Source organism: Notamacropus eugenii, chromosome 1 (genome assembly GCF_028372415.1).
Source record: "Notamacropus eugenii isolate mMacEug1 chromosome 1, mMacEug1.pri_v2, whole genome shotgun sequence".
Lineage (NCBI taxonomy): Eukaryota > Metazoa > Chordata > Mammalia > Diprotodontia > Macropodidae > Notamacropus > Notamacropus eugenii.
In genome coordinates, this window is record NC_092872.1 from 463352780 (window position 1) to 463379922 (window position 27143).

Sequence of the window (27143 nt, forward strand, 5' to 3'; positions counted from 1 at the left end):
TAGAAGATAAACCCCTGAGTTTCTCAGACAAATAACCTTGTGTACAACACAAAGCCCATCAAATGCCCAGAAGTACCTTAGCAAAAGCTTTCATTTGTACAGAGTTTGAGGAAACAGTGAAAATGTGACAGAAAGTAATGAGGGGGGTGGTGTAGAGAGAGACTGAGATGCAGGCATGGCTGTAGGAGAATAGATTAGACAATTATAAGCAGATCCACATAGAACAAATAAATACAGGAGTTCAGAAATTCCCATGTGAAGCTATTAATGCTATTTTATTGGCTTGGGTCACTTGTGATAATAAAAAAAAAAAACAAACAAAACAAAACCATTTTCTGGCAAAGTCTGCATATAAGACATAATCAAAACCCCCATGTGTGGACAATGAACATACCTGTTTACCACAATCGATGGGGCTCTCTGAATCAGTTTCTCCTTCATATTTCACTGCTGTCTTTAAATGCTAAGAATTTATTTCAGTCAAATGGGTTCACTGGGGAGGTAGCAATGCATAGTGGAAAGAGCACTGATCTGGAATCAGGAGTTCTAGCTCTGCCACCGTGAGACCTTAGACAAGTCCTTTACCCTCATTGGGGGGCTCACTTTCCTCCTCTATAAAATGAGGAGGTTGGACTAAGGGAACTCTAAGGTCCTTTGTAGATTTAGCATTGTAAAAAGCCTGCATTCTCCTTGGTCATCAAAAACCAAAAGGTAGAAGGTGCCATCTAGTGGCATTACTCGTCCAATACTACAAAAGCCCCCAAGACCCAAAACAAACAAATAAAATCCCCAATGGGCGAAAGCATTTCTTGCTTAACTACCCCCTACTTTTATTTCAAGGGGCATACTTCATGTCAGTGGACATAACATGTTCACCTCAGGAAAATATACTTTAAGAGATTATGCTTTCCTTAAGAAAGCTCCTCTTTATTTTACAAAGGCTAATTATATCACATTTTGCCAACATTTTCATCTTTAAGGAAAATAGTTTAAAAAAACACATAAAAACGTTAATACACTAGAATAAGCTGCTATGAAACAGTTCTGAACAGGCAGAAAATGTAGACTTTCCTTTTACAGAAAATGTTAATATTAAGTCTGTAATAGCAGCATCATTTATATATGTGTGTGTATGTATATACACACACACATTCATATTCATATATATATACACATACATATATATATATATATATATATAGCCAGTTTTTGAAACAGATCTTTTATACACAAAACATCTGATTCTGTTTTGTTCAAATAGGATTTATATTGGCAAATTGATTTCTTCACATTATTTCAATTCCCAACATGTGCAGATGTTACTTGAAGGTTTACTCTCTCTGCTGAGATTGCAGATTTCCCCAATATACCCTTAATCCAATATCATGGCTGACAGTGCATTCAGGTCTCTCATATATGGATGTGCTGTCAGGATCTGATCAATTTTCATTCTTTGCTCTGACTCTGGGAATATCTTCAGGAGGGCTTCCCTCAGTTGTTTGGTTTCTGCTGGGGATCTCTGTGGTGGAACTGGCAGGCTTGGTTGGATATTGGCTAGATTTTGTAGGATTGGGAGGTTAGGTTGCTGGGGAATCCAGTTGCTTGGAAGAACTCCCTGAATCGGGGGTGTGGGTTGTCGGCTGGTGCTAGGGACCCTGAAGGCAGTTTCATGAAGTCCTCCACTTGGCAGAGCTCCGGGTGGAGGTGGAAAATCCCTACAAATGGAAGAATGCCCAAGTAAGCAAGCTTATTGAACAAAAGGGAAATTCCCTTAAAATATCACTGTGTATGCTTATGGTTCAAAACTCTGTTCCTTGGACTCCTGAGGCAAAAGGATAACATAGGGCAGGAGTCAGAAATAGAAGCATGTGATACACAGTGCCAATGGGCCAGAAGCTAATGAGGTGTGAGACTATGAAAGGGGAATGGCCATGGTCCTGTGGAGAGAACATCACATCCCAGTTAAAGGCTCTGAGCCTTAAAATATCAGTGGCAAAATCAAGGAATGAAAACGAGAAAGGGAACTGTGGTCAGGCCCGTTCTTTTTTGGGGGCAAGACTTATGTCTCTACATCCCATTTTGATGATCTTGGGTTCAGGTTCTTCCACACAAGGTTATTGTTTCAGCTTCAACAGTCCCCTTCTCAAAAGTAAATACCCTTGAAGGGTTATACATTAAACTACACATCAGTAAGACTATTATCAGTAAGACTATAATGAACACTTTAGCAGGACTTGTCTAACAGCTAGGTAAAAACCAGAATAGGATCCAGGAGAGCTCTGCTAAGGAAGAAGGTAGAGAAACTTGCTGACATGTGTGTGTGTGTGTGTGTGTGTGTGTGTGTGTGTGTGTGTGTGTGTTCTTCAAGCTGCTCAAAATCATCTTTTTTTGCTGCCCTTGGTGTGTGAAGCCATTAGCACTGATCACCCTGCAAGTTTCAAGGACCTTAGAGAAAAAAGCCTCACTTAAGCAGATACCATACAGTTAAAATCGGCCTTACAGTTTCAGGAGTAAAAAGTTGTGGCCTTTGGGTGCTGACTCTCAATATCATATTCAAAGGTAAGAGACAAAAAAGATTTATACATCATTCACATGGTCTGAAACCAGCATTTGCTTTGATCTCATTTTCACAAGATGATTAAGCCCAAATGGTGTCAGTATACATTTGAAAGGCTGGCTTGAAAAGTTCTACTACCTTAAAGGTAGAATGAGAACTTAGAATTTCAGGGCAGCTGTGCTCCTAATTTAGAAGTTTAGTACTAATATTTTCTGAGAAATAATATTCTGAGCAAGTCATTTCCAACAAGGTTAAGAGTGGCCTTTAACCATCTAGTCACAAGGCTTATTAATGTGATGGATAATCAACTTCAAACGACAATTACTTTGTAACTCTGAAAAATCAATTTTATAACACTGCTCCCCCCTCCGCCCCCAAAAAAGATGAAATAAATTCCAGGTAATTTGAAAGAGCAGCAGACATGATTTCTTAATGAAGTAATTGCTAGACCACCATAAATGTGCAATACTAAAAACTTGATCATACGTGCACATGCACATGCGAGCACGGGCACATACACACATACAACCCCCTTCCCCCACCCTACCCTACCCCATCCCCAGCCCCCACCAACTTAAGCAAAACAACTGCCTATGAAAATGAAAAGAAAGTGACATTCACATGGAGGAAGCCCATGTTTGCTTACCTTTGTTAATATGAGACCATCCATCTTGGAATTTATCTTTATTTTGTCTTTCTGGCACAGAAAATAATGTTTTGTTGCTTTGGTTTTTATCAATCTATGATGTATATGGTGCCAACATATCATAAGACAAACATGAGTTAAGCAAAAGTGAACATAACTCTAAGCCTGGTCTTTCTGGGTATCCTCGAGATTAGCTTTGATATTTTCATTAGCATTTACTTAAAAGTATTCATAAAAATACACTATATTATAAAAATTTTCAAATATAGGGCACTAATTTCTCCCCCACAAAAATGTGAAAATCCCCAAATTATACCAGAAAAAGGCAATACCCAAGGAAGGCTTCTTTACGAAGAAATTCCTCTAATCTGGGTCCACTTCTTCCCAGGGGATCATCAGGAACCATAAATATGTCCCCAACAAACGTGTACTGAAGCAACCTACAACGTGAAGAAGACAGTAAGAATAACACTTAGTTTCTGAACTTCGGAGCAAACTTGCCATTTTTAATACTACGTGAGGTATCCGTCTAAATCCAAAACAGAAGTCACTTGACAAACTCGGAGCTTGCTTACCTAAAGAAAAAACTCTCTCAAATTAGCTTCATTCTCTTCTTCTGAATAAAAACTCAGAAGAGCTAGAATTCCATCAGCTGCATTTTCCATTACTTATCAGGATTTCACCTGAAAGTCTTTCAGATACTTCTCTGGGTTTTGAGAAATGTTTGCATTTAACTATCAAGTGAAGAGAGAGGCTTAAAACCCTGACCGTGTTCCTGTCAGGGAAGTCTGGGGAAAGCTGTGGAGCAACTCAAGGCAATCCATTCTGAAAACAGAACTGTTTAAAAGAAAGTGACAAGTTCCTCTGGAAGTCATGATGTTATCTTAGTGACAGTTAAGAGATGTGTAAAGATCCTAAATGGCCTGAGGTTTATTGTCACAAGTATGCTTTGTGTCTCCATGTTAATATGTAGGTCTTATGTCCTCCAAGAGCATGTGGATCCAAGTGTTTGTAGATTATGGGGCCAATAAACACATGTTGGTAAAGGGAACCTACCTAGAGCACAGGACAAAGATTAAGCAAACACATGTCAAGAAAAGCATTAATAGTGACTTGTGAACTATGTGTAGAAAGGCAAAGTTCAATTTTGTTGCTTTAGCAACGAATGCTGATTGATTCTCTGGAAAATGGGTTACTTTTCATTCTTTAGTGAAAAACCAAAATATCTGACACGTGGTAAATGGGTGAGCAAAACAGCAAAATATATCGCATGACTTTACCTTGGCACCAAAACAGACAAATGATGCAAATTCTAATAGCACCCTTATTTTTTGTCTTCCGTGAAACTAGTGAGAGAATTAGCACAGCATTCTACATTGTCCAATTTCTGTATCTGAATGATAGGGTATCAGAAGGGACCTCAAGATTATCTATCTAGTTCAATCCCTGTTTTACAGAGAAGAATGAGGCCTAGAGACAGGGCAGAAGCTGGTATGAGCTTATACAGGTAGTTCAGAGGAAGAGCTAATACTCATGAGTCTCAGGCTGGTACTTCTCCCATCATACCACACCACCTCTACTGTCTGTACAACTTAGCGTGCGTGTGTGTGTGTGTGTGTGTGTGTGTGTGTGTGTGTGTGTGTGTGTGTGTGTGTATGTGTGTGTCACTGTGGTTACCCATCTCAGGTAGGTATGGCTTTTTTTTCCCAACTACAGAGCAATACCTCTGGGTAAGGACCATGCTTGATACTTACTTTTGTACCATCTTAGTACCTAGTAAGAAGCACATAGTAGATACTCAAATATTTTTGATGGAAAAGAAGTAAATATTACCTTTTTTTAATAATTTCTCTCCAAGATACTGATTCAGTCACAAATTCTCTGAAGTTATCATTGGTTACAATTATGCCACCAGTTTTGTCAGCTAGGTGCAACAGAAACCTATGATAACATGAGAGGTGTTAAAATGTACAGCTGTGCCCTACTTAAAAAAAAAAAACAAAAACCAAAACTCATGAAACAAACATCTGTAGTAATTATTCATTTTTCAAAAAGGATTCACCAAGCAAAGGAAAACATCCAAATGCATTTAAGAATCACATAACAAATTACTAAATACCTGAGCAGTCAAAAATGAAGCTGAAGCACTTACAAAAGAGACTAAAGCAACAAGACTGATCTGTCAATGCCACCCCCAACGATCACTCTCCTCATTTTATAGCCATGGGTCATAAAGGAAACTGAGGGAAAAATCGTCTGTACACTTTTTCAGGCATACAACTATTTAAAACAAGGTACAGCTGTATCATGAGCAGACAAAGTAGTGAGGAGAGACTGCATTAGAAAGGAAAGCTAATGTGTTTGTAGAAGTGGGAAGTCAGCTGAATTTAACAGAAATATTGTGTGACTTTTATTGCCAGTTATTAGGTGGCAAATTCTAAGTAGCTTGGCTTTTAGTGTTGTAAAATGATTTTCAGATAGCAACATGGTTGGTTCTTTGCATTTCTGCAGAATGTCTCAAGTGATTTAAGGTCTTCGAACATATGTATAACTCAATAATGATGGAATAAATTAAGGAATTAAGAGAATCATTGGCATCAGAAGTCTAAACATAAATAGCATCTGATTTTATTGTTGGGCACAAATATTCATAAGGATAAAGAAAATACCTGTTATTCTCATTGATGTTAGCAAACCTGGGAAAATAAATAAATGATTTAACCCTTTGGTGTTATAGTAATGGTCCTATTTTGGAAGTTATTTTTTGCTGAGGAGAGTTGTGACTGGTGAGGATATTTGCAAGGGTTGTTAATAAGAGAGGTGGGGTTCTGAATATATGTACCACATCACAAAGTATACTCTTTTTTTGAAATCTAGTATAGGGAGGGTCCTGTGTAAGTTCTCTTGAAATGACTCAAAAGCTGGCTTCAGAGAAGGATGTTGCAATGACAGAAGAATTGAAAAGGCTCTCTTCAATGGCAGCATCTCATGGGCAGCCCCAAAGACATTCTTGCCCTTTTTTTCCCAAATCCTGGATGTCTGCTTCTCTCTGAGCAGCAGTTACAGGCCTAATGTGAGTACTTCCTCCCTGACCCATCTCTTCTACCTACTCTGTCCCCAGTCTTGTGGCCAAAACCAATCACCATACTTCCACATAACTTCCTTCCACTTCTTCCAGTAAGACTTCCATGATTTTACTAAGTTGGGTTTTTTCTCTCTTTTCCACTTTGTTAATGATGAGGATAATAAGAATAAAAAAAAATAATAGCACCCTGTTTATAAAGTACTTTAAGGTTTGCCTGCTGTTCTTCAACAACTCTGCAGGGCAGATAATGCAAATATGTCATTTTAGAGGTGGGGAAACTGAGGCTCAGAGAAGTTAAGTAATTTGACTATGGTCACACCGAAAGGGGTCAGAATCCAACTTGTGTTCCTTTCACTATACCATATTGCATCTCTTATGGTACTTACTATACTCTACCTTGCTAATATTATGATATAATGTATCTTGTACCCCACTAATAGACTGTAAGCTTCCTATATGTCTTAAACATGTCTTACACATAGGATCATAGATTCTGACCTTGAGGAGACCTTAGAGGTGAGTCCAATTCTCTCATTTTACAAATGAGGAAAGTAAGGCACAGAGAAATCAAGTGACTTCCCCAGGATCTCACAGTGAGTTAAGTGACTGCAGTGGGACATGAACCTGGGTCCTAGTTTGGTTTTGATGGGGGCAGCTAGTGCCCTCTCCACACTCCTGTCTCCATAACATACAACTACGGTTTTGAATATAAGTTATTCAGTAAATGTCTGTCTATTGGATAGATGTGAACCCTATGGAGAATGTCTCCGATGTCCACATCACATGCAATCCTCTGTGTTTTCAGGTTCCTGTTCTAACTTCCTAGTGATTGACTACTATTATTAACCATGTTTTGTAGAGGCTTAGGATACATTAGAAGGACCAGTGACTCCTTGCAATGGGAGCATCTGGGCAAATCTAGTTATTATGGTGGTTGGATCCAGACAGAGCCTGGAATAAAAACAACGTTGGTACCACCTTCAATCATTCAGATAAAGGAGAAGTAGGTGCAACAAGGATAAAGTGACTGACCAAAACACTATGCCAGAGAGCAACACTATGTGTATTATCAGACAAGAAGATTAACTATTTTGTAATGGGTTTTAAATATAAAGGTCTCAATATCAGACTGTTCTTTTACAGTTTCGAATTCTCATTCCTGTTGTACAAATCTTTCTTAATACCTTAATTAGATGGAAAAGAGATTAGCTTTCTCTTTGATTTAGTCTTTTATCCCAAAGACATGCAAACATAACAACTTCATGACTCTAAATGTTATTCTAGTGACCTGTTGTCTTGAGTCCCCAGCCTCTGAAGGGTGAGTTGGGGAAAAATAAAAAATAAAATGCTCCCCACCAGCTGTGAAACTGTGCTAGCGGCTTCTCAGGTGGGTTCCTCACTACCCCATTCCAAAAAGATAAAAGGAAACGGCTTTTCATACCTGTCATCATGAGAAGCAATTCTTGCTCCAAAGACCATCCGAGCTGGGGTTAATGATAATATTCCAAGATCCTGGAGTTGGGTCAAGAAGTGCTGCTCTGTTCACAGAATAAATTAAAGAGTCATTCAGCAAAAAGACTACCTTTGACACACACAAGTAAGAAACTGAACTGATCTGTTTACTAGCACAGGGAAGGCCCAGGCTTTCCCCCTAAACTCAATGACAGGGAAACAAAATCCTAAGACACAATTTATAACTTTATCCTATTTTAATTTTTTTAGAGCAATATAAAGCAGTCAATTCAAGTGACTTAAAAATTAACAGAGAACATAAAACTTCATTTAAAAAAGTTTAGTAAGAAAATACTTCAGTTCCACATTACAGTCATTTAATATATACAGGAAAAAAAGAAAAACAAATTAAAAAAGGCAGCAGGTAAGGGAATTGAAAAACAGAGACAATTGCAGATAGAGGCTGAGAGTTAGGCACATAACTAAAAGGGATTGTTTTCCAGAGCCCAAAGTATTTCTGATTTTATACAACTGTACTTGTTGACCTTAACGGTTTTGGGGAGAGACAAGCCTGAGAGATTCGAGCCAGCATGAGAGTAAAGAACAATGGGATAGGAACTAAGAGAGTAGATTTCTAATCATAACTCTTCCTAATGAGATCTTAGGAAAGTTACTTCTTCTCTTTGAGCCTCAGTTTACTGATCTGTAAAATTAAAGGTTTGACGATATTGTCTTTAAAGCTCCATCTAGTTCTACCAATCTATGAATCTACATTTGAGATCTAGAAAACTTGTTTTTCAATTGGTAAACATTTATTAAGTGCTTACTACATGCTAGGCACTATGCATATAAAAAGGGTTGAAAAAAGTCCCTGCTCTCAAGGAACTTACAATCTAATGGGGAGACAGCATGCAAACAAATATATACAAAGCAAGCTACATGTAGGATAAATAGGAAATAACTGAGAGGGAAAAAGCACTTGTATCAGCAGAGGTTGGGGAAGGTTTCCTGTAGGAGAGATTTTAACCGAGACCTTCAAAAGAAGTGAGGGACATCAGAGCAGAGAAGATGAGAATGTTTCAGGGGATGGTCAGAGAAAATGCCAGAGGTGAGAGCTGGTATGACTTGCTCATGGAACAGTCATGAGGCCAGTATTCCTGGATTATGAAGTATGAGTTGGAAAGAAGATGTAAGACTGGAAAGTTATGAGGGGGCTAGATTATGAAGGTCTTTGAATGCCAAATAGGATCTTATAATTGTTCTGGGAGGCAACAGGGAGCCACTGGAGTTTACTGTGTACAGGATGACATGGTCACATATGCATTTTAGGAAAACTGCTTTGGTGGCTTATTAGAGGATGGAATAGGGAAAGACAGGCAGAGCCAACAGCAGACTGTTGTGATAGGCCAGCCACATGGTGACAAGGGCTTTGTACTAGGATGGTGGTATCAGAGGACAGAAGAGGGTTTATTCAAGAGATATTGCAACAGTGAAAGACAAGCCTTGGCAACAGATTGGATGTTGAGGGGTGAGAAACAGTGAGGGGTCAAGAATGACACCTATGTTGGGAGCCTAAGGGACTGGGAGGATGGTATTGCCCTCTATAGTAATAAGCAAAGTGTGCTGAGAGGGGAAGAGTAGGGGAATGTCAGGGAGAAAAAATAATGAGTTCTGTTTTGAACATGCTGAGTTGAAGATGTTTACAGGATATCTAGGTTGAGTTGTGTGAAAGGTACTTGGAGATGTGAGAATAGAGGTCAGCAGAGATGGTGAGGCGGATTTCAGAATCATCAGCACAAGATGGTAATTAAATCCATAGGCAATGATGAGGTCACCAGGAAAAATAGTACAGAGGAGAAAAGAAGAGGGCCCAGGACAAAACCCTTGTGGGACACCTACAGTTAGAGGGCATGATCTCGATGCGGAACTGTGAAGAGGTCATAAAGGAAGAGAAGTGGTAAAGAGTGGTGACACAAAAACCTTTGAGAGAGATGGAATGATTAACAACAGCATCAAAGGCTGAATGAAGATAGTTCAAGGAGAATGAGGATTGAGAAAAGGCCACTGGATCTAACAACTAAGAACTAAGAGATTATCAGTAATTTTGGAAAGTATAGTTTTGGTGTAATGATGAAGCAAGAAACCATATTGCAAGGAGTTAAGAAGAGAGTGAGAGGAGAAAAACTAATGGCACCTACTGTGGAAGGCTTTTTCAAAGACAGCCAAAAAGGGCAGAAAAGATAAGGGATGATAGTTGGTCGGGAAGGAAGGATCAAATGAGGATCTTTTCAGGATGGGAGAAGTCATGGGAATGTCTGCAGGAAGTAGGGAATGAGCAAGCAGACAGAGAGAGATAAAAAATAAATGAGGGGGGGATGCTAGAGGAAATAATCTATCAGAGGAGACAGAACTAAATGAGGTTGCTTAAGTAGATGGGGGGGTTAGCCTTGGTAAGGAGTAAGGCCACCTCATCATGTGACACAGACATGAAGGAGGATATAATGGCTGAAGACTTAAGAGTAACATAAGATGAAGAAGAGCAGAGAAGAAAGAGCTCATTGTGAATGGCCTCAATTTTTTCAGTGAACTATGAGGCAAGGTTCTCAGCACAGATGGTGGGGCAAGAGGGAAGCCATGGAAGAAGATCTGAGGAAGGATAAAGTTTTAGAAGAGTTGCTGAAGAGAGTGGGATAGTGAGTTGATAAGGGAGATATAGAATGTAGGTACTCAGTAGCAATGAGGGCCCAGCTGAGATTGTGTAACATAAATCTGTAGTGGACCTGGTCTGAACAATTGGGTGATTTTCTCCACCTCCATTCAGCAGTGCATGCATAGGAGGAAAGGGAGTGAACAGTGGGAGTGAGCCAAGGCTGAAGTTGGCAGGGTATAACTGGAGAAATGATAAGGGGGATAGGGATTCAAGAGAGGAGAACAGTGCAGTTGAACTGGATCACCAAAAAGTCAAGATGGGGAAAGAGGAAGGGGTGATTAGTGCAGGGAAATAGCCTAGGAGAGAACTGAGGATTGGAGGTCAAAGTGTGGAGGAAGAGTGAGGTTTAGCAGAGAGGTGAAAAGTCAATAATTATGGTTGGATAAGGGGATTTCAGAATTCCTGAACTTGGAGAGGCAATGGCAAGTTCAAAGGTATGACCAGTTTTGTGTGTGGTGGGAGGTAGGGTGGAGAAGTGGGCCATGTGGAGTAGGTTTTAGGAACTGAGTGGGCAGACTGTTTGAGGGAGAGTTAATATACGTTAAAGTCTTCAAGTACGACAGCAGGAGTTGAGGAGAAGAAAACTGTGAGTCATATACTCAACTCACTGAGGAAGAAAGCGGAGTCACACCTTGGGGTCTGTAGACAATAGGTACCAGGATTTTCACTGGATGGTAGATATGAACAGCATGAACCTCACAGGAAGAGAGGTTACTGAGTGATGGGGAAGGGGGAGAAACCTGGAACAGTTTCTCAGAATGCAATGGGAAGCAAGGAGTATTCCAACATTCCCACCCTGACCAGAGAGCCAACAAGAAGGAATGAAGGTGTAGCTACTGGACAGGGTAGATAGGAAGGCTTCATGTATTTGGTAGGGAGAAGGAACCTCAGGGACAGAGGTTCCCCACTCTTGGTACTAGAAGTTGCTCTAAGTGGAAGAGCCCCATGAAGTTATTTTATGATTCTGAAAGCACAATATATAAAGACTGCTATGTCCCCTAAGGGATCTATATATAACAAAGCTGAAAGATCATGTTTAAGGGAAACAAATTCTCAAAAAATGAGAGAATCTGAAGGATTTTCTTAGTCCTAAATTTACAGGGCTTTAGGAAATGGGTGTTCTTAATTTTATTTGTCTTTACATCTCAACTGGTAATTTCACCAAATGTTGACTCATCCTTTCTGGAAACCAGGTTGTACTAATGACCAAGTTTCATTTCCTGCTAAATTTCACTTCTTGTTCAATTCTTAATTTCCTCTACTATGTTTGCATATGGTCAAAGATCTGTTTGAATTATACCGCAGGTATTATTTATGGAGCTTTTCCACCCATCTGTTTATGTGGCCTCCTTAAGAGACAGCCTTAAATTTACTAAGGCAATAATTACTCAAGTTCAAACCTTTTGTTTGTGTGGCTTTTAGCTGTAATATGTTCACAAATGAAACAAAATATTTTATAGTAAGCCCAGAAAGCAGATCGCTTTAAAAGTCAAATACTCAGAGGGCATATCTCATTCAAAGAGTGTCATACCACCATTAAAAACTTTCCCCAGGCATGAAGAAAATCAACTCAATAGACAGCTTTTCCTATAAAACATAATCTCTTCACCTGAATTCTTACGAAATCCCAGATTTATAGGTTTTAAACTTTCCAGTGACATAATTTCAGAAGCTGGAGGTACACAGGAGCTATACAAAGTATCAAGAGCAACATAAGTACTGAGGGAGGGAGGAAGAGAAGGAGGAAGGGAAGGGAGGAAGGAAGGAATGAAGGAAAATACCTGTTGGCAGAGGGCTTTAACCCAAGGAGTAAATGTTAAGTATAGGAACCAATACTCTCCAGTTAGAAGCCTAGAAAAATCCACGGGTTGCCTCACCTGTGATGTTAGGGTCACGCCTTGTTCTCCACTGAGGGACAAATACTGTAATGTTTCTGTTGCCAAGTTTCCAAAAGTATTCAACAGCTATTGCAATTCCTCGACAGGAAAAGAACTTGTTCAGACCATGACTACAAAGAAACAAGTGAAATTTGTCTCAATAAAGTACTTAAAAATTCCTTGGAGTTATGACATAAAACACTTGACTTTGCAAATGTAAATAGGGCAGATCTGAATACAACAAAAATAGTAATACAGAATTCATTATAATAATGGTTACGCCTAAGGCTTGGTCAATGGTCCATTGTGTCAGTGTACTGCTGAAATAATTAGAAAGAAAATTGCTACTACAATGCAAAAAATTAAGAACAATGAATGCATTTTTCAAGTCCTCATTGCTACAGACCACCTACCCTTTCAGGTACAGTAACAACATCAGTCAAGGCTGGATGTAACACGAAGTCATTCATGGAATTCCAACAGCCTGGGACTCTTCTGTTTTTCTAGTTCTTATATCCAGTGAAGATATTAAAGTGGTATTTCTCCCTTCTTTATCTTTGCTCCCCATACTACCAAAGGGGGAAGGAAAGAATTCTTTGCTAACCTTTTGCTAAACTTACATGTCAATGTCTTCTGGTACTTAAGTTCAACTTTCAGAATAGTCAACCTGGATCTCAAACCTTCTTGCTTCCTGCCCCCACACAACCTAATTCTAATTACCTTAATATCAGTGGTTTAAAGTCTGTGAGTATTAAGTACCAATCTATGAGTATAAAAACTCCATTTTAATATAAAAAAAGTCATAGACCCTTCCATGATGGTAGCTGTACTCACAATATATGTTTTATTGAAAAACCAGAGAAGAGGAAAACAGAAAAAGGTTGAGAATGAGTTAGATACATACACACACCCTATCATAACTAGCTACCCCTGGACTCCATGGCTTCCTGGCTGGGAATTAATGCTTAGTTCAAACCCTTTTCTTCTGGAGAAAAAATGTATTCATGATTACTCAGAAATCACTTCATGTTTGCTTGTGAAAGCAAAATAATTTGTACCTTTACTATGACTTATGCTCACAGTTTGTCATTTAATGTATTTTCATCTGAAGGGTTACTTACATCCCAATCCTGTCCTGTTATTGATGCGAGTGTTCCTGACAGTCCAAGACAGGGTCTTAATAATTTACTTTTTAATATTCATTTATACTTGGCTAAACATTTTATAATATATGTGCTAAAACGAAAAACAAAACAAAAATCCAACTATGCCTTGATATGTTCAAAGGAAAACATCTCTTGAAAATCTCATTCCTATAACTTCAGCTGTCACTCCTAAATCTATTTCCAAAACCAATTTCTCTTTTAGGCTACAGACTAATATTTCTAAACATTTCTACCACAGTGATCGACTAAGACCTCAACTTCAATTATATATTTAAAATTAAATTTATCATCTTCACCCTAAAAAGAGTTCCTTTGAACTTCTCTAATTCTGTTAATGGTAGCACTATCCTCCTAGCCACCCAAGCTCAAAATCTTGGTCTTTTTTGATTCCTCCTCCTCCTTTATCCTCTGCTATCCCCTGGTCAGATCCTTCCATGATGATAGTTGCATTCACAATGCATATTTTATTAAAAACCCGATAAAACCCCCCAAAATATCAGATAAGGAAAATTGAAAGAGAGGAAAAAAACAGGAAAAAAAAAAGATTAAGCATGACTTAGAACCACATATGTGATGGTTATAGCTCTTTGGCTACCCCTGGAGTTCATAGCCCACTGGCTGGAAATCTGTCAACCCCACTTCCAGAATCCCTGTTTGTGTCTTCTCCTTTCTCTTCCCACTTCCAGTATTCTAGTCCAGCTCCTCATTATTTTTTAATATCATTTCCCTGCCTCTACTTTGTCCACTTGTCACTTCATCCTGCACAAACTAATTAATCTTCCTAGACCATGCTGCGCCCCTTACCAAAAACTTTCAATGGTTTGCTGCTGTTTAATGAATAAAGTCTAATAAACCGGGGGTGGGGAACCTGCAGCCTTGAGGCCACATGTGGCCCTCTAGGTCCTCAAGTACAGCCCTTTGACTGAACCCAAATTTCACAGTTTGGATTCCTCTTAACAAAAGGTTTTGTTCTGTAAAACTTGGACTCAGTCAAAAGTCCTGAGGTTCTAGAAAGCCACATGTGGTCTCGAGGCTGCAGGTTTCCCACCCTTGGACTCTAAACTCATTATGTTGGCACTGCAGGCCCAGAATCCAGCCCCCTATTGCTAACCTTTTCTCATGTTACTCCTTCAAATCTTCGATGTTCCAACTACAACTTATTCTACATGGTCAAACTCCTGTTTCCTTTCTCATACCTCCTTGTTTTGGTGCTTTTGATGATATAATTCCTGAAATCTGGAGCCTCTTTATCTTTCCATTTCTACTTGATTAAACTACTAATTCCACCAACATTTTAAAAACTCATTACGTACAAAGCATTGTGAAGGAAAGGCAGCATGGCAAGGCAAGTAAGGTTCAAGTTCTATCTCTCATACATCCTACCTGTGGACAAGTCACTTAACCTCTCAGTGACACAGACATCTCTAAGACTAAAAGCTGCTAAGAAAGTGCAGGCCTGTATCTGTAGGGGAGGGCAAATCCTCACCCACTAGTTTCCTGTACCAATGAAATCACAGGTTTTGTCCTCTGAGCTATCCTGACAGGTAAATCCCTGTGAGAAACAGGGATGACAGAGCCTCCCCTGAAGTCTGCTAAGGTCCAACATGTCGAAGAAAGCATGAATACTAAAATCCTGGCTTTGCCACTTTCTGAATTATCTTGGAACAATCAATTAACCTCTCTGGACCTCTCTTTTCTCATGAGTAAAATGACAAGCCTGAATTAGACTGAATTGAAAAATTCCTTCCAGCTTTAGATCTATGATGCTAAATCTTCCATGAACACACTAGTGAGAAGTGATCTCTTCTATCCTCTGAACTTTCACACATATTGTTCATAGTGTTATGATACTTTGAGTCTATTTTGTACAATGACTGTGTACGTGTTTTATTTCTTTTAAAGGATTCCAAACTCCTTGAAATTAAGGGACCATGTTATATTTCTCTATTCTCATAGCACTGAACAACAGAGCTGAGGACTGAGAAAATAATGCATACTTTGCTTGAATAGTTTAGAACAGAAATCTCAAGAATTCTGCTGGTTAGGCCAATCAGCATTACAATTAATTATTTACAAGAAACAAGAAGGCACTAATTACACATCACAACATATGTATTCAGTGGTAATTTATGTAATGAATATCATCTACAGCAAATGGAAGAATTTAACTATCTTCAATTGCAAGGTAAATCCTGAATACAGCAGTTTGTTACTAGTTTCTTTTAAAAGTAGGAGGGAGAAAGTTATGTTCTGTCCTCTAAAGAGACAATGTTTCAAGAACCATGACAAAAGTAGAAGGCTTCTAAGTTGCTTCTTGGCTTGCCTGACAGAGAAAAACTAACTCTAACTCTCTTTGCTTTCCTTCTTATTATATACTTCCATTTGGTGCTAGCAACAGAAAATGAGGAAACAAGGGAGTATTAAAAGTAATTTCACTCTTCTGGGTCACTGTCCAGTATTCACAAAAAAAGTATAGTTGGGAATATTGCCCCAGAAAATGTGATCACCTTAAATTTGCTCTAGAGGGGTAGAGGAAAGGGTCAGTTTGAGGGATGAAGAAATACTAACCTACTACTGAAATGATATTAGCAATATTATCTAGGAACACTTGAAATCCTGAGAAATAACCACAAAAACCACTGCCTTTAAGATAAAACCTAGAGTTTAAAATGCTTCCGAGAACACCAAATTTTTAGTACAAAGGGCTTTAAGAGCTCGAAGGGGCCCTCAGAGATTACCTTTTTCAACATGGACCTCCTCACCCCTATTCCCTTGACCAATTCTGACAGACTTGTCCAAGGTCACCTAGGCAGTAAAACGGCACAGAAATAAGATTCAGGCATTCTGACTACAAATCTTGGGCTCTTTCCATTGTATCATACTGCCAACCATAATGAAACCAAATCTTTGCCTTTTGAGTTAACAGTGTACTATGGTAGAGGAGTATGGGATTTGGAATCAGTCTGCCTAGGCTAAAAGTCAGCTTCTCCTACTTACTACTTTTGAGTAAATTTAAGTCTCAATTTAACCTATCTGGGCCTCAGCTTGCTCATTTTTACAATGAAGGAGTTAGTACAATTGGTACAGATCAGGGATCTGTGTCATGGCCATCCTTTCTCCCCTCCCTTCTGTACCCCCACAGCCCACAGTCTGGTGAAGCATATGGATCCCTTTTCAGAATGAATGCTCAAAGCACCTTATCTTTTACATTAACATTTTAGTCTGTGTGCAAGAGTATACACAGATGTCTTCACTTCTGTTTGATTTTAAGCTCCTTGAAGGCAGAGGGCAACTTATATTGGTTAGTGTCTTCCTCAGAACCAAATGCAGGCCTTATATGTTACAAGAGCTTACTAAATTTCTGATGAATGAATGAATGAATACAGGGAAGGTACACCTTAATACTCTTGTTCATAGGGGAACATGGACCCAAATTATCCAGGCTATCAGTAATGAGTCTGCTCTTGTAGTAAAAGGTAGGTCCTTAGGTTGTTCTGAACTTTAATATTTCAAGATCTAAGACTTCATCAGTATCTGTTCACTCTTTGCCTTATTAGACAAGGACATGCCTTTCTAAATTTAGCTAGACTAGTAAGAATGGTAAATTTGGATCCAGTTTGGAACTGGGTTTGAATTCTTGTTCTGCTTCTAACTGTGGGATTTGGGGCAATTTATATCCTTCTCTGGGTCCCAGTTTCCTCATCTGCAAAAAAAGAGGGTACTGGACAAAATTACTTGTAAATCTATGAGCTTCAGACAACAAATGCCTCTCCACCATAGGGTTCATATCTGAAGCCTTTCTATAGTCCATCGTGTTCTCTTAGCATAGCCTTAAAAAACTACGGATCACTTCCTCTCAGATCTAGTGGATGGTAAGTCTTATTACCTCTTATTTAACATACAACCAGAAAGTCATCAGTTTTGCAGTCCACACAAGAACAGAAGTGATAAGTTACAAAATGGAGGGGAGCAGTTGTTAGAGATAGGTATGATGACAGCAATGGGAAGGGATAGCTGATAGCCTAAAAATGAGGGAGAAAACAGAAAACTAAAAAAGAAATGAAGTGCACAAGACTATACAGTAATAAGGCTGAGTCATCAAAAAGAGGCTAAATTACATTTAGTGGCCTCTGTGTAAAAAAGGCAGGAAAGGGCCACACACTATAGAAATATTTTCAAATCATTAAAAAAAAAGTAACTATTTTTGACACCTGAATGACAGCACATATCACACACACACACACACACACACACACATACACTCTCTCTCTCACTCCTGAGGTACTGTGGCACTCAACCAGACAGCGACATCTATCAACGTATATTTGTCAGTCCCTTGGGTGTCTAGCATCAGAAGGTCATACACACCAAACACTTTCTATTTATATTCATGGTAAGAAAAGTAAAAAATGTGTCAAGTTCAATGAATGGAACTAGAATTTCTCGCAAATATTTTGAATGAGCAGCTAAGGAATGTGTAGAGGACAGGCAAACATAAGACTTGCTCTAAGTTTACAGGAGGAGGTAGGGTGCTTTTTAGTATTTAGTAAACTTATGGGAGTACTTATATCCCAAATTCCTATGACTACAGTTTCATTAAATAAGTAAGGTTTTCAGAGTACTATTTAATAAGAAAAATGCTATCATGTAGCCAATCAATTGCCAAGTCCTGAACATTTACCTCCATAATATACTTTGAATATATTTTCTATCATCCTTGAGATCTTTATGACTTCTTGCCTGCATTATTTCAAGTTACTTTAAACAATTTTAAAATCCTACATTCATCTCTCCCCTTCAGTCAGCTCTATACTTTGCTGCTGGATCAATCTTTGGAATGAATAGCTCTGGTCATGTCACACCACTACTGGTAAACTTTTAATCACTCCTCACTGTTTAAACAAAGTCTCAAATCCTTAGCTTGACATTCAAGGTACTCAGAAGCCCAGAGACAGAAAGGCTCAGAGGCCATCTTGTCCAATTGCTATACAAAAAGAATCACCACGATAACACACTCAACCAGTGGTCATCTAGTCTTTGCCTGAAGACCTCTAGTGAGGGGGAACCCACTCTTTCCCAAGATAGCCCATTTCACTTTTGGGATAACTAGGATTAACTCTCCCAGTAATGTATTTTCCCTTATATCACACATAAATCTGTCTCTGAAACTTCCATTCATTTCTCCTTGTTCTACTCTCTGGGATTATGAAGAACAAATATATAACCTTTCTCTACATGATAGACTTTCAAGTACTTGAATACAACTATCATGTTCCCTCAATCTTCTCTTCTCCAGGAGAAATGTCCATGGTCCCTTCTACAAATATTCACAGAACATGAACTCAAGATCCTTTAGCACCACCCTAGCTGTCCTCCACTCACTCGCTTATCAATGCCTTTCCTAAAATAGGTGTCTGGACTTAAACCCAGCACTCCACATGGGAACTAACGAGGACAAAGAACAGCAGGACTGTACCTCCTCTGCCCCAGGCACTGTGCAGACTCAGACTGTAATAGCTTTTTGGGCTGCCGTATCAAAGTACTGATTCATCAGAAGCTTCAGTTGGCTCAAACCAACATCTTTTTTCAGGTTGCCTAGCCATGTCTCCCCCACACACTGTGAAGTTGAATTTTTTTAAAGTGCAAGACTTCATATGTTTCTCTATTAAATTTGGTCTCATTAGATGCAACCTAACACTTTATGTCAAAATCGTTTTGAATCTTGTTTTGTAGGCAACACCTTTGGGTAAACAATCTCCCCTAGCTACGTGTCGTCTGAAATAATGAAGATATTCAAGCTAGGCTTACGTTTATATAATGCTTTATGACTTGAAAAGTGATTTAAATACATTATTTAGTTCGTAATCTCAAAAACTCTGGAACAAGGCGCTACAGATATTCTTCCAGATGGATGAGGAAACAGATACTCGTATAAAGGTGAAATGACTTATTATTGTACATGTTAAGGGGCTGGATTCAAAAACCCACATCTTCCATACTCAGGCCAGAGTCTGTTTTTCCCACACTGTTTCACAAAGCCTATTTCCCAGAATAAATCCTATGTTCTAGTCAAGTTATATGGACATATCCTGCGTTTTCCCGCATCAGTTCCTCTGTTCAAGTTAGTTCTTTCCCCTCTTAATGAAATGCACCCCCATTCCTACTCTTTTACAGCCGACTGTCAAAATTCTCCCTGTTCAAGGCCCAGGTCAAATAATGTCTTTTATAAAAGCTCCTTAAAGGTAAGACCTATGACTTACACAGTGAATAGAGTTCTAGGCACAGAGTAAAAGACTTATCTTCCTAAGTTCAAATCTGGCTTCAGACACTTGTCAGTCATGTGACCCCAGGGGCAAGTGTCTTAACCTACCTTGTCTCAGTTTCCTCATTTGTAAAATAAGCTGGAGAAGGAAATGGCAAACCACTCCAATTTCTCTGCCAAGAAAACCCCAAATGGGGACAGCAAGAGTTGGACACAACTGGCTAAAAAAATAACTCAACAGCAACACTCACTATCATTATCTGGCAGAGTACCTTGTACAAAACAACCTCAGAAATAGGTGAATAGTAAATAAATTCAAATAAATAATCATATATAGCACTAGCAAAATTTTTATCTGGATTGTTATTTGTATTAACTATAAAATTATAAATGAAGTTGAAAAGGCATAATAAATACAAAGTGATGTTTTCTCAATTATAGTTGTTAAAAAAATTTAGAATTAAGAAAAAAGTTAATTTTAATTACTGGTTTATCAACTTAGATGACCTCTGAGGTCCCCTCTAAGATTCTAGATGTTTAACTTTTCAAAGAACTAACCCTAAATGCGGTCTTCTTATTTTTTTTTGTTGACGACCACTATGTATATAGAATTCATAGAAAGCAGTTTCAGGAAAAAAATATCTTTCCCTTTAATTTCACCTTGTCAAAAAAATGCTCCTCCTTTGGGAAAAAGAAGGTGAAATTTTTACTACTTCCATTTTGTTCTAATTTGTGTTTCTTTTTACTTGAGTATAACTTTGAAAACTCAATAGAAAGAAATGGTGGTGAATTAGTATTAGTCAGAATCATGACTTGCACTTTACATCACCATTTTGTCAAATCATGATAATGAGGAATTAGTGCTGGGCTTCAAAGAGATTATAAATGACTGCAACTACATTGATGGGTAACACTATGCAGCTGTGGGTCATCTTCTGCCCTCCTGCCACCCTAACTGCCAAAAAGAAAGCAAAATGATAAGAAACGGTAACATCTGAAAATGAAGACAAACATGGTTTTGCTTCCTGTCTTTTGACTTAGAACTAAAATACTGACATCCAAAAGTAAAAAAGGACATAGTTTTAAATACTTGTAGGTTACACAATAAAGCTTAAACTAGGTTATCCTGAAACACTGACAGGCTAATTTGAGTGATTTGTTTTTGTTTGCTAAACAGAGCCTTTAAAACTTCTAAGAAAGAGGAGACACATGTACAGTACTCTAAGAAAGGCTGTTTATGATCATACAACTGCCTGCATTTTCACCAACACTTGAGGGAATGAGTGTTAATGTTTGTTTAGATAGAATTTCTGAAGGCATGCTTTCTGAGGCAGTTTTTATGCAATCTCACCCTGATGATTTCCTGGAAAAGATGAGGTTACTGATTCTAAGAGCAAGAGGGAGGAAAACCAGCACTCTACCTGGCTGTTGCCAGCTAAGTGGTCAGAAACAGGTGTCCTCTAGGCCACGCCAAGAGTGCTATCAGTTAGAGAATTAAAAGAAAAAGATAACATGAGGAGACAGGAACTTGACCTAAAAGGAAAAAGTAAAAAGGAAAAAAGTAGTTCAACTTCCAAGACCTTATCCATGCTTTTCATTGCTTCATTGACTAACCAGGACAATTCATTTGAATTATGAGACTAAAATATGAGTTAAGTTTTTAGTGTCATTTCAGTCTTCAGGTCAGTCAAGAAAAAGGCTTAGAGTACTATCAATTCAAGTTTCTACTTATCAACTGAAGTGATCAATAGATCTGCTGATATTTAATAAGTTTCATGGGTGAGGGAATATAAATTGAACCATTTAGAGATCTAATTTTACTACCAAGTCAAATTTAATGGAGTTCCATGTACTTATTATCTGAACTGGTTCTGAGTCATACTATGGACACCAAGTCATTCACTTTGTTTCAAGACTTCAATCCAATGAGAGGCTGTCTTAAAAACTACCAGACAAAATGGCCCCAGTTCCTTTAGTGGCATGGAGGTAGCATGTCAATAATCAGCCTGGCTGGGGATTGGAATTACTTCTCCTTTTTGATGTTGTCTATGTCCAAACTACCAGAAGTAGTCAGAGAGAGAAAGAGAGAGAGAGAGAGGAAGCAAAGAAAGTGAGAGAAACTTGGGTTCCCATAAGCATTTTTTAAGCTACCTTCACTGTTTCTATCTCATCTTCTGCTACTTCTGGGACAACTCCTCTGATTCAGAGTCTAAGTGAGCAAGTCTTTTCAACTGAATCTCTTTAGACTCTTTAGACATGATCCACCAAATTTACTTGCAAGATGCTACCTGTTCATGGGATGCCATTTGCCTGTGAATAACTTTTAAAATTGTATTTAGAAACAGAACTTCTTCTCTTCCCTTTCTGACCTAATGAAAAACGAATCTATGTCTAAGATAAAAATCTAAATGCCAAAAAAAGTGTGGCTATAGCTGCTAAAGGCTAGAGACAACTAAACTCGGTGAAGTTCCACTTCTTTCAACAAGGATTTCATGAGAAGTCATTCATGGAAATTGTGTTTTAACACCCACTTCCTCCCTCTAAAAAACAAATCCAACCACAAAAAATTAAACTATGAAGTATTCTACATTTTATCAGAACTTCCTCAACTTCAAGTTCAGCAATGAATTCTATCTATAATCTACATGTGGACAACAAAGTGTTCTATTCAAGAGAAAATGCTTAAAGATTTAGCAAAACCAGAAAGGGAAACCTTTAGAAATCAGGACTAGAATTGTCAAAGGAGTATTTATTAGTTTATATTAATTCAAGGTGAATAAAGCTCTTCCCAAAAATGAAAAAATATTAGACAATAGAAAACCAGTATGTTAATTAGCTCATAGATTTAAAATATGTGGCAAAGTGCTTCTTGACTCAATGTAGTCATGTGCTATTAAAGAAAAAAAGTGAGGTGAGTCATTGCTGCCTGAAATACCAAAACTTGAAAGATTCAGCCATATAAAACATCTAAGTTCCTATAAAAGGTAAAAGTTTAAGTATCACATTATGGGACACTGAGAAAATTGAATTTAAGACATGATCCTTTAGATTAACACCACTACCCTTCCAGTGGTTTAACTGACAAGAACTTAAAAATAAGATTACGTAAGTACTACAAAATGCACAGGAAACTTTAATTTAACAAGGACGGAAGCAAGTAGAAGGATTAAGCAATCTAAAACTGATTTATAAAAGAGAACAACAAACCTGGAAATAACACAGCCAGTTTTAAAAATCAGATAGGATACCTTTGCTCAAGTCATTCTCATCCTAAAGTTATGTATCAAAAAGAATCAAAGGCACAAAATTATTAATAGAATTCACATTATCCATCCCAATTTAGAAAACTGAATAAAGACCCGTAATACCAACAATGCACTACATATTGAACTACCTAGTTAGCCTAAGTTTGGCTGTTAGACAAAATAGCTAAATAGCTTCTGGTTCTCTCTTTAAAACAGCTTACTTTTCTGACAATGATTGTGAAGAAATCCTGTTTCCAAGTTACTGTATTTCTAAACTATGGACCAGTCAAATAAGAAAGGAAAAGTTAAAGGAGTTTTTGACAAAAGAATGGTAAAAGAGATGCATCTGAATTTCACATTCAGATGAGGGCTGGGAAGATTTTTTCCTAAGAAAAATCCTTGTTGCTTATTTAAAAGTCTTTGTACAACTCTCATTAGCCTTCTGATCAAAAAATGAAAAAAGAATTTTCTTAGAAAATTGAAGGTAGTGTGGTGTAGTTATGGGAATGAGAGTGCATGGGAATAAAGAGAACTGGGCTCTCTGGCCACTCAGACAGGACCTGAGGCCAGATCTTAAGCTCTTAGGCATTTATTTTCCTTCTCTGTAAAATGAGGAGTTTGGACTAGATTACTGAATGAGAGAATATCTGAGCTAGAAGGAACCTAAAATATCATCTAGTCCAATCCCCTCATTTGTTAAGAGGAGAAAACCAAGCCCTTGAGAGAGGTGAAAACAACCACTGCCGCTATTTATTAAGCTCCTGAACTAGGGAAAGCCCCTACTGGGAAGAGAGTGAAATTAACACCTGGTCCTTTACCTTCTTAGCAAGCCCCAGCAAGTACACCACTAGTACCACTACCAACTTATATATGGAAAGTGTACAAAGCACGAGGGAAGACAACAGTAGAGGCAGAGATCACACTGCACTGGAAAATAGGAACTGATTCGAGAATTTCCATATCTTCAGACAGAGGTCATGGTAATCTATGTGTCATTTAATATACATGTAGAAGGGAGCTGCCCAAGGTCATTCATTCAGCTAAAGTTCTTGTGGCTCTAAAACTTTACACGGAATGTATTTTTTTTTATCATGTAATCACTCATGAAAACAAATTACTGGAAATATATTTTTAAAAGTCAAAATGTCAACAATGACAAAGGAAAATCTTGATCTTTTCAGTTATGTAAAACATATTTAAAGGCTGTCACCTAAATTAGTTTTTAACTGTATAGTTAGTTACTAAAACCTATTATTTGGTCACTTTTTAATAAGAGATAGTTTAAAATCATGTGACCTACCAAACACATTTGACAAACACAGAGGTCCTCTGTGTAAGAAGTTATTTGAATGCAGTTTTAAAAAAATCTGTAGACATCTTCTGACTTTCTAGATGTGTAGGTAGATGAACTTGAGTTAAATCCCAATTAATACTTATTTTAATAGTTTTTTCCAAATAGGACAACTATAATCCTTCCCTTTACGAAGTTTACCAGTGAGAAAAATTCTGCTAATAGGAAAGGTCAGAAACAAAATTTGAACTAATGAAATAAAATTGTATATAAGCAGTACCTACAAAGCATATCAGGCTAGTACACTTTTGATATTCCATGGCTTCAGAAATCTATGTAATTATTCAGATAAGACAAAGCAATCAATCCATTAGATATTATTTATATCAATTAAAATACTTAAAAATTTGTGGTACAGTGAATAAAGATTAACTATACTTACGCAATTGCAACATTGCTCCCATCTATAACAATGTGCCTTAAATCTGATCTCCCTGGTTCATTTTTTAATTCCAGTCTGTATGGTGTTTTTAGAGTATCCCGGAATCTTTGAACCCCAGTAACTGAGGAATCAATACAACGATTGGATGGTCCTGCCAGCTTAACACTAGTAACTGAAGGGAGAAGCTGGGGTGGAAAAAAAGGCATTGGAGGGAGGGGTGGGCAATTTGGCTTGACTTGAGAAGGGCTGCAACATCCCAGCTGGCTTTCACATGTAAGATTAACATTATTCTTTGGAACTGTAATCCCAGTTTTTGGAAACAAAATATTTTCAGGAATAACTGGTACTCTTGGCTGATGACTCGGAGTTCCTCTGGCAACAAAATCCAAGTCTGTAAGTATTCCCTTGTCAGTTAAGAGCTTCTTTAAAGGGGAAACAGAAGGTGAAGAGCCATCCATTTCTACATCTATATGGGGAACATGGCTCTGGATAGAATTCCAATTTTCTGCTCTCTGTTCTATTGGAACTGAACTAGCAGTTTTCATTTTACAGTTTGAGGTACCTGGTTTTTCTTCTATTCTGAGAGGTGACTGAGATTGTTCTATCATGTTTTGCTGCATCTGATCCTTTGTTTTCTTTGGAGAAAAATTCATTTTAAATTCATTTTGACTATTGCAAATACCCTTGCTTTTGGCTTCAGTGACCTCCAGGCACAAAACTGAAGTGTGCCTAGGGAAGACTTCTTTTTCTTCCTGGAACTTTCTGTTTTCCTTTTCAATTTCTTCTAAGAGTACTAAGGGTTCTGTAGATGGTCCCTGCTCCTTAATAACTTTTTCTACAGTTTCTTGGGAGTATCCCATGGTTTTAAAAAAGTTTACCAGAATGTTATACTCCATTTCCTCAGTAGTGTCTTTTACATCAATGCCTAAATCTTCAGAGATCGTACAGGAATCAGAGAGCAGGTTAATCATTGTGCCAGCAGTCAATTTCTCAGTAGCAGGTGGAGGCTCACCCCCCTGAACACTTTCCAATGAGAACTGCTTCTTTGTGTGTCTTTCTTCAGTATCAGAAGACCTCCTTTTGTGACATATCCTCTCTTTGGAAACAGATTCTTCAGGTGGAGCTACACCATTTACAGGAACAAAAAGAACCTCTGTGGAACCAGAAAAAACTGTGTCCATTTGTTTTGTTAGCTCAGAAACAGGGGTCCCTGCTTGCTTTCTTTCATCCTCTTCAAAAACTTGCTTATCACTGCACACGGTCAGCTCTTGGATGCCATTGTGTGTAAATTCTGTTTTACGATCTGTAAGATCAATAACATCATTATCATCATAATCTAATTCATATGGATCTTCACCATGGGTAAGATTTAGGAGTTCTTTCTTCAATGAACTGGGTAAAATCAACAAGTCCATTGTATATTTATCAGCATGTGATTCAACAAATTGTTTAAATTGCTTTTTCACCTCAGATTCATTCTGAGTACTTGGGAGACTCTCATTGTTTTCAAAGAGCTTCACAAATTGCTGTATGTGACTTCTGGCCATGACAACAGCTTCAGCACCGCCTCTGATACTAAGAACACCAATGTCCAGAATGGACATATCAGCACATGTATCCTGGATCAAGCTCTTAAGAAATAGGTTCTGTGCCCCGACAAAAATACAATGCATGTCCTTTGGATAACATTCTCTCTCTTCTAATTCAGGTTCACAGATTCCCTTGATGAATTCCTGTAAAGATTTAAAAAAAAAAATGCAGTTGAAAAGCCCCTTATAGTATTCAATAAATGACAAGTAATTACAAACAACAAGCCAATTTGAAAAGGATTAAAAAACATTTTCATCTAAGGAATGGGTAATATTTTATTTTTAAATTAAAATTTTAAACTACTTCTCCAAGATGGCTTTCTGAATGGAAGCAGACCACGCAGTTCTCAAACACCTACTCCAATAAAAATCTGAAAATGACACCAGGTTGAATAATGATCAAGAACTCTAATGAGAAACTACAGTAAATAACTTCTACCCCAGAGCTATACAATAAGTTGGCCAGAAGTCCACAGATACTAGGAAAGGAGTCAGAAGTAAAGCCAGGATAGGCAAACAAATCCAGTAACAGAGATTTCCTAGCACTAGCAGAGATAGGAAAAAGAGGTACGTAGCCTGAAGGACTCTGTGTAAGGAGGCAGCAGGTTGAAGGGTTTCCATGAGGAAGTCCCAGGAGGGTTGAATAAAGGACCTGTGGAATAATAGGACATGTTTAGCAGTGCTCAGTTTTGGACAACCCAGGTGTCAAGGGGCTGTCAAGTTCCTTAGAACTGTTCTGACATACTTTAGAGAGCCCTAAATATTCAGACCATTGAAATTCAAAGATCAGAGTGTTCATCCCTGGGAAATGGAGGTCAATA

General features: G+C 38.1%; 1 protein-coding gene across 1 annotated transcript in view; it reads right to left on the minus strand.

The window, feature by feature from the left end:
* Positions 1–248: 248 nt before the first annotated feature.
* Positions 249–27143, minus strand: part of N4BP1 (NEDD4 binding protein 1) — a 63606-nt gene continuing 36711 nt past the window's right edge. The window contains 6 exon segments of the mRNA XM_072632155.1: positions 249–1715; positions 3536–3643; positions 5037–5144; positions 7730–7826; positions 12328–12458; positions 24734–26466. Coding sequence (XP_072488256.1) covers positions 1373–1715; positions 3536–3643; positions 5037–5144; positions 7730–7826; positions 12328–12458; positions 24734–26466 — 2520 coding nt within the window. The 3' untranslated portion in view covers positions 249–1372.